The 17,653-nt window shown below is 40.5% G+C and overlaps 1 protein-coding gene across 1 annotated transcript; it reads right to left on the reverse strand.

The window, feature by feature from the left end:
• Positions 1–107: 107 nt before the first annotated feature.
• On the reverse strand, positions 108–17,469 carry LOC147795019 (cyclin-Y-like protein 1-B). Its single transcript, XM_087132337.1, has 6 exons — positions 17,226–17,469; positions 10,631–10,718; positions 9,801–9,920; positions 8,775–8,941; positions 8,315–8,477; positions 108–6,841 (listed from the first exon to the last, which is right to left on the reverse strand). The coding sequence occupies exons 1-6, from the start codon at positions 17,228–17,230 to the stop codon at positions 6,722–6,724; spliced, it is 663 nt and encodes a 220-aa protein (XP_086988463.1). The 5' UTR covers positions 17,231–17,469; the 3' UTR covers positions 108–6,721.
• Positions 17,470–17,653: the final 184 nt, after the last annotated feature.

Here is a 17,653-nt window from a genome sequence, read left to right on the forward strand (position 1 = left end):
TCGCAAACTACAACTGACCTGTGGATCATGTAGTCTTAATCCTCCCCCAAAACCCAGAAAAATTCAACCTGGGCAAATAAAAGTCAGTAACATTTCAAGCAAACGGCTTACCAAAGAATTAATTTATTACCTTCCATTATTCACAGGTGTACAGTTTAACATAAATAATATTTGTGGGGAAATACATTTAAAAAAACTTCCTTTCAAAATTTTACACAGTTTGTTCCACCATCACTTGACCTGTTGCTGGTAAATGCCTATGGGTTCAACTCGTAATCTTCAGCTAAAAGTAACACTGACCCCCCAAAAAAATGAACCAAAAAAAAAAGCCAGCTTCAGTGTTCAGTTACAAGCACAGGGAAAGATAAGTGACATTTTGGTCATGAAAAATCTACAGAGTGAACTAAAGAAAGCACATTCCAAAAATGAATGTTCTTTCCACATGAAAGGCTTGGTTACCTCCAGTGGAAACAAAAGCGATTCACATAGCCACAACTATTCAATTTAATGGAGTAGATTGATTTTAATAGATCTCATCTGACTTTGCAATATCCAACAAATTCCTCCCTACCCCCCAAGAATGAGAGTGGAATGATTTCTATCATGTCTATCAAAGTCCCCTCAAGTGTTTCCTGTTTGGTAACAACCATGAGCACAGGCCAAAAGCAGCTTTCAGGCCATTGTCAGCGCAATATATAACTTACAATTGTTTTCAATTTCTTTTCACTATACAAAATTCAATTTTTTTTTCCAAGATGGCTGCTGGCATGAAAATTAAATCAACTTGAAACACTGAGTTTCTCAGTTTACCCATGTCTTACAGGTAAAAGAATCGTTGAGTCCCTTTTTAACATTTTGTTCTGGCATTACGTACAAACACCATACAGCTTATTTCCTGCAATAACAAAAGCAGACCTTGTGGTACAAAAAGAGAAGGCCCTAGCCCTGTACAATCTATGCAATCAGTGTAAGGTATGTCTTTCATCCTAAAGTTACTTGTCATGGGACTAAAATATCTGTCACAAATCAAAGTGTATCCTTGAGGTTGCTCATCCCTGGCTCTTTCCCAGATAGCCAAGAGAGATAATCTCAAAGAAAACCCATTATGAAATTCTCCAAGTAACACATATCTCAAACAATGTACAATTTATATTTGTTGGCGTGATTGATTAATCTGCAGGATCATTCGAACTTTGCACAATATGTTGATCTTATTGCACAATTTATTGATAATTCTGCCATCGGCCAATCGCTTTTTCAAATAAGAGACCATGGAAGATAGTTTCAACGGGAGGGAATTTAAGTTGGAGATTTCGTACAAGATGGACTGATAGCAAAACACAGTTATGCTGATTGACTGATCACCCAACATTCTGTTTACTGCCTACAAGGTGATCAAAAATTCCTCATCATTCCTGAATTTCATGAATAGAATGCAATATATGAGAGTTTTTTACAAGGAGCTTTTTGTTCACAGTCACTTTGAAGAAATAGGGAATCAGCCAAATTAAGTTGGAATATTGATACTTCCAGAATTATGCAAATTTTTCCAGGTTTTGCAAGAATAGGTTGTATTTAGCTTTTCCTGTTTTAGGTTCATGGAGCAGAAGTGGGAAACATGTATTACACACATTAACAATAAACTACACAACATGTACATATGTAGGCTTGATGTGGTTAGCTTTGGTGTGACTGCAAGGACACATCACAGCCTTCTTTACTTCTTTTAAGGTGTATACAAGATTACATACCAGAAATCCTTATAACTACAATTTGGATACTTCAAACAAGTTCAACAAAGTTCCACAGCCAGCAAGTGGAACTTAGTTGACTGACTTGGCTGCTTTGTCAAAAAGGCTTGTGATTACATTAGGTTTCAGATACTGCTGTGACTACTAATCTGATTCTTCAGTTTACCCAGATTTTGAACAAAGCCTTCCCTCCACTATTTTTCAGGCAAACTTAATACTGGTGTCAGTGCTGAGTCAAATCCACCACAAGTCCCATCACATGCCCCTCAAATATAGTCACAAGACCTTTCTCAAAATCAGAAAATAATCAACAGGGTGAGCAGTGATAACTAGTGATGAACCTGCAATGGTTTTGACTACAACGTGGACTGGTGTGACAAACATATTGAGCATTTTTGTAGAAGATGAAACAAATCCTGTACAAAATTTCCTGAAAAAGGAGACGAACCTGTAAGTTTCTAGTTATGAAAAAACAAACCAATATCACCAGAGTTTTTAAAAATAATTATATAAATACAGGGAACATTTGGGTAAAACTTTATATTCTACATATGTCAAACCAAGGACAATTACTTATACCATCACAAAAAATAAATATCTTGCCATGATTGACTTGAAAATTACATTTATGTTCTATGATGTGAAACGTTATCTCCATGTATCACCTGCTTTTGTCACACCAAGTTTTAAAAAATTGCACTTGCAAAATATTCAGCTAAAAAAAATTTATTAAAACATATTCATGATTAATCTGTATGCATGATTGAACGGGGGAGCAAGTAATGTATGGAAATATTCTCACAAGTCATGTGCCAAGAACTTTGCTGGATATATTTAGCATTTCTATATAAATAACATATTCGAGGGCTGATTAAAAGCATAAGAACTTAAATTTCACGGATAGGAATTTTGCCTTCCAGTGTTTTTCCTTGAAATTGTTCAATCAGTATTTAAAATGTTGAATTACAGTTTAAATGCAGGATTTCAAATTTAAAACTGCTGGATTCAATACTTTCAAAGTGTAGTTATTGACTACGCGCACATGGACCGTAAGTATTGCTAACATTTCTCATCTGAACAGAAAGTGCTCTCATTCTGCATTGGAGACACACCCTTTTGAGTTCCAGTACAAACAGAAAGTGGTGAAAAGGTCTCATGGCAGCAAAATCCCCCATGAAGATCGGTTTCATACTTTGAAAGAAAAGCCTGCCTTGCACTGAAAGGTGTAAATCAGTGTGTTTTCAAAACTTAAACATTTAAAAACAAATATTCAGTTTTTTGTTCACGTCAAGTAGGGATCAATGCTGGAACAACTGTATGGCTTTAAGCATTGTTCTCACGAAGGGACAGGCAAGCTGATTTTAATGCACAACACATTTTCAAAATACAACACAAGAAAAATTTATCTTATTTGCAAAACTGTGAGAAGTACAGCTTTCCAACAACTTCCTGTGATTAAAAGCTTTGTACAGTTCTTGGAAAGCTTAACACTGATAATATGCTAACAATTAGAATGTATACACGAGTGATTTTATAGCTCATAGTAATTTTTAAAAATGCCTGTCCCTTTGTGAAAACAAAAATGCTAGCTGATCAGCTCTCAGCACAATAAGTCCTGCCATATTCATGCACACATGGCTAAGAATGTAACAAAAATGCCTGTCCCTTTGTGAAAATGTAAATCTCAGTTACATGTATCTCACTTCGATGCCCTTAAGAGCTCTGGGCATTTGTTCACATTCAAGGGGCACATGACTATGTTTGCATCCCTTCGTGAAAATGTCACCAGCAGCTCCTGAGCATCAGCAATGTCTAGACCCTTTGCATCAGACATATCAGACATCACCTTTTAACTTTTGCTACTGCTCTGTCAGATTTTTAGTTTTGGGTGCTAGAGCCCCCCCCCATAGAACCACACCTGACGCCCATCCCTTCATGAAACAGGTGACAATTTGGTCAAATTGTTTTTTCTCAATCAAGGAGGTTTTCCCTGCTGAAGCAAGTAATGGCCCCGAGACAAGCTGCCAGCTTGTATTGAACTTCTCAGATTTCTGAGATAGAAAACAGTACAATGGCACAATAAAATACTATGAAAGCTAAACTCTTTGGGGCTTTGGGGGGCTAGGAAACCTGTTGAACCAATATACGTGTAGCATTGTCTACAACAATATTCAGAGTATAGTGGCTGAGCTGTGGAGTGTTATCTACATCAAAATGCTACAATCCAGATGGGCACAGTTTGAAGATTTGGAATAATGAACACAAAAATAAACAGATTTGCTGTGCTGGTGGTCACTGTACACGGATGAAACTAAAAAAAGAATTATTACAAAATAAAAAAATAACATTTATGTTTTGTAAACAAATGAGAGCACAATTACATACTGGACAGAATGTCCTGTAGATTCAGTCTGATTTGACAACATTGAAATCAAAAAAGTCCTACACTGATACACTAAGCACATAAAATAATTCCCTCACTTTATTTTAACTGATAACACTTCAGATATTTTCTGAGATTTAAAAAAGCTTGAACATTTTCAACCCATTCTGCATTCTTCCTTCCTCCAAAAAAAGGGAAACAGTCACGAGGTTGTTTAATGATCTAATAGGAAATTAAGATTTGATTTGGGGGTTATTTTTCTGTGCATATATGTACTTTACAGTGTGAACTACTGGAATATATAAGGACAACATCATTAAATTGGTCAAAGAATGATCACCTAAAAAGAGAGGTTTTTATGGCCACACGTGAGGCCACACCATACAGGGGACAACACTGGTAAAGCCAGCCACAGCGGTTAAATGGCCATGATGGGCAAGTGGCTGCACTTGACCACTGACTAGCAGTTTAAGTGACAGAAGTTGACCGATGATCTCCCTGGCCACATGGCTCCACAGTGATCAGTGGCCAAAATGACCAGATGGCTGGAAAAAAAAGGCAGAGCGTGTGGACAGATAGCCGTATCTGACAGCCACATTGTACCTGTGACTGCAAAGAACACAACCAAACCTGAAATACATGTAGTGACAATGTCAAGATGGTGCCAGCCGGACAGTCAAACACAAGAACAGGTGGACTAAGGTACACAGGTGGTTAGACTGCATGGCCTGTGGCCCTAGGGAGGGCAGGTAACCACAGCAGTAAAATGGAAAGGCCACACACTGATAACACCAGACATGAGGTCACAATATAGATTGAAATGGATTGGATCTAAAGGCCAGTTGGACACCATACAAGCCATTTCTTTCAATCTACTACTCAACGAAGTACCCGTCAATTCCTAGTAAACTGACTCAAACAATATCAAAAACAAGACTATGGATGTAAACACTTTCAATATTACCAACCTACTGGCATAATTCATCATACCAGAAGTGCATTTGTGTAATAGTAATTGTTTTATGGAGGGTGTTTACTAATACTCTTGTTAGGTTTAAAGCTAAATCATTTCTTTAAACTTTGATCTTTTTGAATAAAGCTCTATATGAATCAAAAACAGAAGTGACTGGAATTATGGCAGGAATGCCATTAGCCTGTGTCACTGTACAAGAAACCTTACGGCAGAATTCAGGGGAAAAAAGAAAATGCAAATGTGAACCTATATCCAAACTGCCAATTTGGTTTTCACCCAAATGATCATTAACAACCTTTCAGGTATAAAATGTGAAATCTCTTTTGATATTTCATGAGCCCGGTTTGTGTCTTCAAAATTTCCTTCCTTTCTTTGAAAAATTACTACATTTTTATGGGTGGTTAAGGCATAGATTCGGGTACAAGGTTGTATAATTTGGAGCCAGTTCCTCACATCAGTTCCTTGGTTACCTGGTTCTGATGCATGGCCCCATGAGCCTCGAGCTGGACCAAAAGAGGGAGCAATTTTCTCAGCAACGGAGGTTCCCTTGGTCGGAACTGAACTTCACTGGTTCACGAACGACTATAAATGCATGCATTACTGTCTCATCACTACCAACAAAATGAACACTCCTGACCAATATGGGTCTTTTCAGCCAATGAGGGGGTGCTTCTGCTTGAGGTGGCATTAACTGGCGTTAATTTGAATACTTCATTATAATGGGTCTTCTTCAACTTCCCACTAACAAGAGTACTTTCAACACCCTCTGCAATGTTCAAGTGTGAAAACAATTTTTTTAAGCCAAACATTACAATGGCACCAACATACTCCGTAGTAAGCCTAGTCACAGCCACTTATGCAATAAAGCAATCTGTGAGTAACACATGGAAGAATACACCACTTTCTCATATTAAAACAACATTTACGTTCTAGCTGGATGATCCAGAATTAGTTATTTTATTCAATTGTGATTTTTGTACATGAAGGGTAAGAGATGCATGTTGGAAGGTGAGATAAATGAATATTACCCTAGGACGTAAATATTTGTAGACAAGGAGATGATTTTACACGAGTCATGGGAACCAGCTAACAGACATGCACAAATCGCATAACACTTTAGCTGGTACTTTGGTGTCAATGCCAAATGTTAATCTGCTTAGCTAATATATGTCCTGATAGCTTGACAACATTGGCATCACACTCAGTGACATCCATCCGTAGCTGTCATCTGTAGCATACCAATGACAGCATTGTGATGTCCTTGGGCAGGAGGGGGAAGGGACAATGGGTCAACATGTTCACAATCTACAAGCTGGCAAGAAAATGTTCAGTTCAAATGTCAAGACACTCTGTCACTTGTTTTATGACCACCATGAGCATCTCAACTTTCATCCTTTGTCCCTGGTTCGATTCCACGTCGACCTGGCAAGATAAGTATTACACTGATATGTCTGCCCCACCTGCTTCATCTTCAACATCAAAGGGGAGCTGCCTTGCCACAAAGATAAAAACTGGTTCACCAAAACCAAAATGCCAGTTTTTTGTTTAGGTACTTGCACTTTTATATGTCCCTGGTTCGAATCCAGACGGATGTGTGACTCTGCAAGGCAGGTGTCATGAGATGATGGCAGCAGTGAACTTGGGGCCTAAGTGAATGCCGTCCATGCTGGAAGAACGCTTCAGGTCCTGGTACATTTGGTCTCGCGTCTTCTCTTCACAAAGCCTTGAAATAGCCTGGGATGATGGACATAAAAATGATACTAGATGAAAAAACAATCATAATGATAATAAACAACAGAAAACTTAAACAGGGGTCGAAGTGAACTTCAATCTCTTGGTGGCCCACAGGGCCAGTGGGGAAGTGCCATCTCTTGGTGGCCCACAGGGCCAGTGGGGAAGTGCCATCTCTTGGTGGCCCACAGGGCCAGTGGGGAAGTGCCAGTATTTTCACAAGTCCCTTTGCATTTCGTTATCACAGTGGTGAAGACATGCATGCAATATTGCTCGATGCACAGAAGCAAGGCTTCACTGGTTCCTGTTCACCGCACCACTGCCAAAGAGGGCATGATGGTAAAGCAGCAACCACTCCATGCATCTTGGTCAAAATTGCATGGTAAATTTCACAGTACACCCCCGCAACTCTACAGCTGCACATTAACAAAAATTGATGTCACAGGAAGATTTCTACAAGTTTGTAATTCACAGAACTTGATCTGTTGTCTGTATATGTATTTTTTTGTGTTCACAAATTTAATTGGTGGTTATATTACACGTACTAATGATCAGACTCGACGCGACGCAACCTGTAAAGGTTTCAATTGTGTCTATGGGAGATAACGTACAACTGGCATTGTTAGAAAATGATACCAGCCAACATACCAGGGCAGGCACCTGTCACATGTGTATGAGCTGTATGCACGACCATGCAGTGAACAGAATGTCGCGCCATTACATGTCCATGTGGCATTGAATGTTAATACCGTGAACTCAAAAGTGCTGCGCCGGTGGTTTGAAACACGAGTCATAAAATGTGATGAAAGTTTTGAAGACGTGGCAATGTTCCTCAAATGACCACTATTCTACCGGGCCATTGTTTTAGGAGAATGCAGTGGTGGGATGAATTTTTTGTGGCCTCGGGCCAGCGGACCGCTCTTAATTTTGACCCCATTTAAATGAAACAAGTCATGGCTAACCTGTTCTCTTAACCACAGAGCCCTTTAATGGTAGAATTTGTCTTACATCAAAACCAAAGATTCAGAGAAAAGCTGACCAGACAAATGGATCTGGTAACTCCAAAAACTTGCTACCCTGATGAAAACCTTATTATTTCTTTTATTCTATTCTCCTATTCTTCAGTGCCACCTAAACTCTTAAACCAAACCCCAAAACCAAACACTTAACCAAAACCCTAAATCAAATCCTCTAACCCAAACTCCAACCCCAAGCCAAAGTAAAACTACCCTTTGACCCAAATGGTAGTTTAAAATTGTATGACATTTAATCATGCCTACACAAATGATGAAAGTGAATATAATTATTTTCATTATTTCAAATTTCAGTCACCCCAACAAAATCATCGATAGTTCTGATATTCCAAAGGTGGCTGACAGTGTAAAAGATTTGCTGACTATTAGTGTATTTTTTTCCCACTAAAAAAGGAGAAAATGTATGCTATTGTGAGAAATCTCAGTGTTCTTGGTACAGTACCTCCAATGTCTGGGCTCTTTCTTTGCTGAGTGGCTCTGAGGGGAAGGAGATTTCGTAGGCATCTGCCAGGGCACGCAGATCAAAGTAGTACTTAGCATAGACACTGGAGGGAACGTTGATGTTGAACTGCACCATCTCAAGAAACTGTCTCTCAAGCTCATTCCTGCAGAATGGAGAGTGGGGACAGAAAGCAAGACCTTTGAATAGAGACGATACCTGGGGCTAGTACAAATTATGGCTGGCCGTCGGTGTGAAACCGAGAGAATCACCAAGTACCGGTAACAAACACAAGTAATAAAATTCAATGAAAACTCTACCCTTTTTGAGACTAATGGTATAATTCTTGTGTCAGCATTAGACTAAAGTTCTGGCAAAGGGCCGATACAGTGATTTTGCTCACAATCATGCATATATTAAGTAGGCTTTTAACCACTGTGATTAAAGCCCATCAACCACTCACATGTCTTCTACAGTCAGGTCTTTCAGTATTTGACAGTAGTCCACATTCCATACGGCTTGATCATCCCACACCTTGGATGCTAGGAGGATTGCTCCCAACACCATTCGCTTCCAGTTAGTAGGAGTAATGTCTATCTCAGCGTAGGTTAATAACCTCTCCAGATACACCTGAATTTCAAGAATACAGTTTCATTACAGAGTATGCAAATATGTGACTAAATTTGCCATGATTACTTTAACCAAATGAATTTTTAGGAAATAAGATTTTGGACCTCCCGTGTATACATCACTTCTGCTTGTATTTTGAGATGTTGCCAAGAATTGGGTAACTCAAAGCCTACACGTATTATAACATAGCAGTTTGATGGCAACAAACATGACAACCACAATTGAGGTCTACTAAATTTTACCAAAGGTTATTATAAACATGATGGTACTTGCCCCAAACCAAATTGCTATCAAATAAAACAACTGAAATCAAATAAACCACATCCACTCTGACCACAAGCACGTCCGGTCCCTTGCAAACAGAGACAGCCTAATGGGAAAGATTTCAGATGATCCATATGAAGTGTTTCCCCATCACAGAGATGTTGTTGCTATGTAAAAACGTGCTATCTTTTGTCCTTCCATGGAGTGAAAACTAAAATTGACAAGATGATCACATGGTCACTGTTTATGGACAAAGCCTTTGACTGGAGTGAGATTTGAACCTGCAACTTCCAGATCACCACACCACCACTTTACCAACTGAGCTATCCTGCCCTATGTTAGGGCTTCTCCCATTTGCCATCTTTGTTCAGGAGGCATTTGTCAAACTCTACTGAACCCACAGACAAATTAGCCACACTGGCAACATTGTTGCAAACCTTAAAGTTGTGAACAATGACTACTAAAAGAGGATACGGCTTTTGGAACCAAAAAATCAAATAAACCATATGGGGAAACTGACTGGATGCTTATGGGTTCATTGGCTTCTAACAACCAAATCGTGTATCATCAATGACACTTTGAGTTGACAACTTACTAATGTGACAATGGCACACTCAGCAGTCAGCTGGGCAGCGTTGAACAACATCCGAATGAATCTGTAAATGTGCTTGTGTTCAGGATTGGTTTTGAAGTAGTCATCTGGCAATGGATCTTTCTGTAGGTTGGACAGGAAAAGAATGAAGGAAATAAGAACTTGTAAACACAACGATGTGTTTTGTTTACATGGTGGCGCCTTTCAGTGAACTAAAAACCACCATCAGATTTAAAACGGAGTGCAAAACAATGGAGAGATCTGTTGATTTAATAAACTTTTGTACTGCAAAAGAAGGTTGGAGCAAATTCTGTTGAAATGTACAGCTTCTACATGTGCCTCTTCTTTGCCAGAGAAGGCAATGCTTCTACATGTAAGTCAGAGCAGTTAGCCGGCAGCCCTTTGCAGTAGAGTTTTCTCAGTGTGACAGGTCAGTGTGACTTGCTAAAGATTGAAGTCAATGATGGAGAAATTGAACCAAGAACTGGGTCTTACTGTATTTCATTCCACTACCCAGCATACAATCTGCTTTCACAGTCCACTACCGATCTTAAGATTTACAATATAGGTCCAATTTCAAAGAGAACTTGTGCTTACTATAGCAGAAACAACATCATACTGCTGCTTAAGCATTCTTCCATGACATGGATGTGGTTGGCCGTGTGACATAAAATTGGGTTTTGCTTAAAAGGTACACTTTGCTTAAAACACACACTGTCATAACAATATCCAGATGCATGCACACCATGGCACATTTCTGATATAAGCACAAACATCTTATACTGACTGAGCACTGTCATGTACCGGTAACTGTCCCTAGGCATGACCTTTACCGTAAGCCGATGCAACTTCTCATCAAATATATCCATCTGTCGGTCAGACTCCCTGTTTTTGATGTGGTAGTAAATTGCAAGAGCAACACTGAAAAACAAAATAAAAAAGAAAGAAAGAAATAAACACATCAATCAACATGACATCCACCAATGGAAAACTTCCATTCCCGTGTCAGATCGGAGCACAGAATAGGGTGGTGGCATGACGACTGCTCTCGTGAGAGGCAACCCATTTTAAGCCATTATCATTAGACAAAATGTTAGCTAGCAAGAGCGAGTTCAAAGTACCAAAGTTTGGCCATCTGGTTCCTGTAGGGTCTGATCAAAAGAGGAGAAGACCACATGGTTCCCCCCAGATCAGCCACTGATCAAGAGGAGAAGACCACATGGTTTCCCCCAGATCAGCCACTGATCAAGAGAAGACCACATGGTTTCCCCCAGATCAGCCACTGATCAAGAGGAGAAGACCACATGGTTTCCCCCAGATCAGCCACTGATAGAGGAGAAGACCACATGGTTTCCCCCAGATCAGCCACTGATAGAGGAGAAGACCACATGGTTTCCCCCAGATCAGCCACTGATAGAGGAGAAGACCACATGGTTTCCCCCAGATCAGCCACTGATCAAGAGAAGACCACATGGTTTCCCCCAGATCAGCCACTGATAGAGGAGAAGACCACATGGTTTCCCCCAGATCAGCCACTGATAGAGGAGAAGACCACATGGTTTCCCCCAGATCAGCCACTGATAGAGGAGAAGACCACATGGTTTCCCCCAGATCAGCCACTGATCAAGAGGAGAAGACCACATGGTTTCCCCAGATCAGCCACTGATCAAGAGGAGAAGACCACATGGTTTCTCCCAGATCAGCCACTGATAGAGGAGAAGACCACATGGTTCCCCCAGATCAGCCACTGATAGAGGAGAAGACCACATGGTTTCCCCCAGATCAGCCACTGATCAAGTGGAGAAGACCACATGGTTTTCCCCAGATCAGCCACTGATCAAGAGGAGAAGACCACATGGTTTCCCTCAGATCAGCCACTGATAGAGAAGAAGACCAACATGGTTTCCCCCAGATCAGCCACTGATCAAGAGGAGAAGACCACATGGTTTCCCCCAGATCAGCCACTGATCAAGAGGAGAAGACCACATGGTTTCCCCCTGGTCAGCCACTGATTAAAAGAGACGACCAACATGGTTTCCCCCCCAGATCAGCCACTGATAGAGGAGAAGACCACATGGTTTCCCCCAGATCAGCCACTGATCAAGAGGAGAAGACCACATGGTTTCCCCCAGATCAGCCACTGATCAAGAGGAGAAGACCACATGGTTTCCCCCTGGTCAGCCACTGATTAAAAGAGACGACCAACATGGTTTCCCCCCCCCCAGATCAGCCACTGATAGAGGAGAAGACCACATGGTTTCCCCCAGATCAGCCACTGATCAAGAGGAGAAGACCACATGGTTTCCCTCAGATCAGCCACTGATAGAGGAGAAGACCAACATGGTTTCCCCCAGATCAGCCACTGATCAAGAGGAGAAGACCACATGGTTTCCCCCAGATCAGCCACTGGTAGAGGAGAAGACCACATGGTTTCCCCCTGGTCAGCCACTGATTAAAAGAGACGACCAACATGGTTTCCCCCCAGATCAGCCACTGATAGAGGAGAAGACCACATGGTTTCCCCCAGATCAGCCACTGATCAAGAGGAGAAGACCACATGGTTTCCCCCAGATCAGCCACTGATCAAGAGGAGAAGACCACATGGTTTCCCCCAGATCAGCCACTGATAGAGGAGAAGACCACATGGTTTCCCCCAGATCAGCCACTGATCAAGAGGAGAAGACCACATGGTTTCCCCCAGATCAGCCACTGATCAAGAGGAGAAGACCACATGGTTTCCCCCTGGTCAGCCACTGATTAAAAGAGACGACAAACATGGTTTCCCCCCAGATCAGCCACTGATAGAGGAGAAGACCACATGGTTTCCCCCAGATCAGCCACTGATCAAGAGGAGAAGACCACATGGTTTCCCCCAGATCAGCCACTGATCAAGAGGAGAAGACCACATGGTTTCCCCCAGATCAGCCAATGATCAAGAGGAGAAGACCACATGGTTTCCCCCAGATCAGCCACTGATCAAGAGGAGAAGACCACATGGTTTCCCCCAGATCAGCCACTGATCAAGAGGAGAAGACCACATGGTTTCCCCCAGATCAGCCACTGATCAAGAGGAGAAGACCACATGATTTCCCCCAGATCAGCCACTGATAGAGGAGAAGACCACATGGTTTCTCCCACCCAGATCAGCCACTGATCAAGAGGAGAAGACCACATGGTTTCCCCCAGATCAGCCACTGATCAAGAGGAGAAGACCACATGGTTTCCCCCAGATCAGCCACTGATAGAGGAGAAGACCACATGGTTTCCCCCAGATCAGCCACCGTTGTTGTAGGTAAATGTTTGGTAAGCAACTACATGTACATGTATGCACCACACTTTGTAAACAACACAATGAGGCTCAGTTTCATGCAAAACAACTTTGAAGTCTATGTACAGTCATTTGTAAAAGTTTAAGACCCCCTGGAATTTTATTGGTATTTCTGTCACTGGGCCTGCATTACATCTCATTGAATGATTACTTAACATGATTTTACAGTGGTGCATAACATCAGTGTAGTGCTATATGCCCATTTGAATGAAATTTTTTGCAAAGGCAGGTCTTGTATGACATTTTGCCTGTAAGGCACCACGGGTAAAAAAAGCCAGTCTTAGTAATCAGAAATAAAGGAGGGCACACTAAATCTTAGACTGTTACCATTTCGAATCATGGAAATGTAGTCAAATACATTGTAGCTGTGTAACCAAGATACTAAGGTTACACAATAAATATAAGTTGACCTGATTGATTGGTTAAAGTTAGTTTTTTTCAGGTTCATGCATTTTGTATGGGTGGTCCTAAACTTCTGCAATTGACTATATATATAATTGACTATGAAATATTGTGTATAAAAAATCATCATGGTACGGTATTCCAGAGGTCGCAGGTTCGACTCCCACTCCAGTCAATTTCTTTGTTCATCTTTATAATCCCTATATACATGTAGTTTCTTTCATTATAAAAAATCACATCAGTCAACATTTTTGCCACAAACAACCCATTTTTTCTTAAAGGTTTTACCATTTATCAAAGTTTGGAAGGCTCGCTTAATACCAACAGGTACATTTAAATACTGAACATGGCTGCCACAGTCTTTGCTTACAGGTATGACAATGGCAGATATACATGTGTACAAGTCAGGTCACATGGAACAGTCAGAGTGCCCTATACAGTACTACATGATTTCATGGGAGTGTTCCTGGGGTATCCCTGGACTGGAACTCACAAGGCATGTCACACAGAATATCTGTATTGGGTTCTTCCAATGATACCTGTTGAAGAAGCCCATGTCAATACACCACCGGTAGAACAGTTGGACTAAAGTATTACACTGCATGCACTAAAACCAAAAGATCAAATTGCTGACACTTCTACATCATGACCCAAAGCCACTTCACACTTTAGCAGTCATCTCATCCATGAAATTGGGTACATGTGCAACTAGCTACATGTGCATGCATTAATTGATCCTGTAAGTTGTGGTTCACATGGATACAGGTTGATGTTGAAATGTTTACATGTATGTTGTCCACACGTACCGTACATTGCAACATGTGATGGCTAATCCAAGCGTATGATTCTTGGTGTATTCAAAAGGGAATTGCAATCTCGTGGATCAATGTCACAAGATCAATATTTAAATTCTACATGAATTGCCGGAGAGTCTGGAATACACACAGATCAGTACATGATGTATGATTTCTGTTTGCTCTAAGTACAATTTAAATTCTGCTTTAAATATAGCTGTCAACTCCACATGCGGGACCACTGGACTTTCTCCTTTTACAGGATATGTGTAATTGCAGAGGAAACTATTTTGGGTACCAACGTGAAATTCAATACCACTCTTCCTGATATAGCTACAACCTCTACATGTAATGCCAGATCTATGGTATTAGTGATAAATGCTGTAACTATATCCTATCTGTACCATCCATTATTCAGGTGACCAGACTCCACTGAATCACCTGCTGTATATATATTGTGAATGTTTATCTTGGCTCTCTTTTTACAATAATTCTTTGGGACTTTTCTTCAAGCTTCAAACTTTGCTTGACATCATAATGTATCAAATTACCACTAATTTCAATTTTAAAAAAAGAAGACTAAATTCTTTCAGTTTAACCTTGTGAACTAAGGTATGTACATGTACATGTAAGATGTGAACTCATAATTTAGAATCTTGAGTTGGGCAATTCCTTTGGTGTTGAGGGTAACAGTTGCCCGACATTTACATCTGCGGTTACTGCAAGGGCAAGCCAAGTACATTTTAGATTTGAATGATGCAAAAAATTCGTATCAAAACTTACGTGTAACTTGATATTTTCCAAATGCCAGTAACATAAACAAAAATGTGAATGACCAGCCACATACACATGAACATGCCCACATACTTGTATATGGTTTGTTGGGGTGCCAGAGAGTGTGCAAGAAATACGTGTACAGCACAGAGTAACGCCAGTGAGTATGGTTATTGAAACAAGTACCAAAAACAACTAAACACACAAGCACTGGTACATACACATTACACTTGTATGCTGGTGGGAATATTTGTTCTCGTGTACGCATTTATGGTGCCTTCTGGGATACCAGAACAATAGGAAGTACATGTACCGCAGACGGAACACTGGTTGTCCTAGTGGGGTACTTAAATGGTACACAAAACTGATATTTGGAATTTACACAAAAAAGGAGGAATTTCCAAGGTGTACTAATCTGTCGCAATTTTTTTAGGGGCGGGAGAATACATGTACATGTATGTTTGACATGTAATGAACCTTCCATACGTGTGTACAGCTTCCTACAAGAAACAGTAGGCCTACATCTATACATGACATGCCATTAAATGGACTGTACATGTACCTTCCATTGGGGCAAACACCAGGTGAAGCGGAACCTTCAAATACTTGACACAATCTAATTACTAGCTCCAATGTACTGTACATTACAATCCACAGGCCGGATTGCTCTCTAATCTGTTTCCTGCCTTCAGGAATCAGACAACTGTGCATTTTCTGGGACAGCTGTGAAGTGTAATCAGAGACATTGGAATTGGGGATAGATCAAAGATATTCATTTCATACATACATGTAAACATATACATGTACATGTAGTTGGCTCACAAACTATGGCAGAGCTCAGTCTTGTCCAGATTTATTGAATTTATACTTTTCTTTGTTTTTCTGATTAACGGTCACCCTATTTTTACTTTTTGATCTGTTTCCTGGCATTTTCATCATCAACCTCAATCAAAAACTTGAAACATTGTTATAATGATGTGTGAGCGTATCTTAGGCAGAGGATCCTTGACCATTTTTTACCCATATTTGAAGCATTACTGATGTGCATTTGGCAGTGATGTATCCAGGTTTGAAGTCCACGGATACAAAATGAGAATTTCTGTTGAAATGACCGTCCCAATTTTTTGTCTTTTACATGTAGTTAAAAACAACAAATCTTCCACTGAAGAAAGATGCCTTACATCCTTCTATTCCTTAAAAAAAAAATTTTCTAATGTCAGGTGGGGGGAGGGGCCAAATCAGGTGCCTCCCCTCCCCTACCACTATGCCCAACACAATAAAAAACCCTGGATGTTGTTGGCACAACATACATGTAGCGGTATGTACACACATGTACACATTTGTTTGTATACACGCAACGTAGAGTGCACATGTTATTTTTATCTGAATATTCACAAACCTTTAACCCACAGGTACTGAGCTCTTAACAGACCAGTGCTCTAATGTCTGCCAAACCTCTCCTTTTGTCAACACTGCAGGCATACTTGTGGATGGAATTCAAGAACCTTTTCAAAAATTTACGGGGTAAGTTTGAGCGACAACCACAGTTAGCCATAGCTGGACCAATGTCGCCTGAACAAAAGAGGGTTTGGCAACGATTTGGAACCAGGGCCTTGGGCCATTGCCATACTGCTGGTTGTCAATGTTGCCAATTACATTTAACAGTATGGAGGGAACCATTCACTTGAAAATAACTGTACGGGATGTCACAGACCATGAACGCCACAGTGTACAGCCAATGGCAGTATGTGACGAGATCTTAGTGCATGTAGTTTAAGTACGACTGTACTGTGTGTGTGCATTGTTAATAAAGCAATATCAAACCATAATTCACGCCCAAACTTGTCTTCCATGCGTCAGTACATCTACATGTACATAGTATGTACAGTGCAATGTGCATGTGCAATGCCCCTCGGGAGGCCAAGAAACCCATCATTTCAGGATACACTTTTAGAAATTCTTCTTTCCAAACACAAAGCATACCAACTTCCTGTTACATGTACAATGTATATTAAAAAGTACAAGTGCATATACATGCACGCTCATGTACATGTATAATCTACCGTACATACTGTAACAATGATACCATAAGATTGGCTAAGCATGGCATTATTGAGAGATTTCCATTACCACATGGGGGTTTCCAAGGAAGATCCATTAGTCACTGTCCTTGGCCAAATGTCCCATTTCAGGATGCACTTCAAAGATGGGTTTGTAAAAACATACTGATTTCCTGTTACGCATACTTTTCCAGCATCTGCTCACAGGCACACAATATCTAAAAATCTGGCCTTAATAATGCCAGTCATAGTACAATAAGCCAATTTGGCAGTGCACATTACTTCAAGGCAAGGTCATTTGAGAACAAAGCACCTTCCACGTAGTGCGTCATGCCAGCTTAAACATGTTCAGTGTGTTTTGAGTTGGCATATGGCAGCGTTGATAAGAAACAACCTCACTCACTCGTACTGATGTTTTCAAATGACCCTCTTTTCAAATTGTGCATTGTTGTACTTCATTTTGTGCATAAAACCACTTTTGAAATATTGAACTAGCTA

The sequence above is a fragment of the Acanthaster planci genome, unplaced genomic scaffold (genome assembly GCF_054643075.1).
Source record: "Acanthaster planci isolate LZ-2023a unplaced genomic scaffold, COTS_SCS Contig214, whole genome shotgun sequence".
Taxonomy (NCBI): domain Eukaryota; kingdom Metazoa; phylum Echinodermata; class Asteroidea; order Valvatida; family Acanthasteridae; genus Acanthaster; species Acanthaster planci.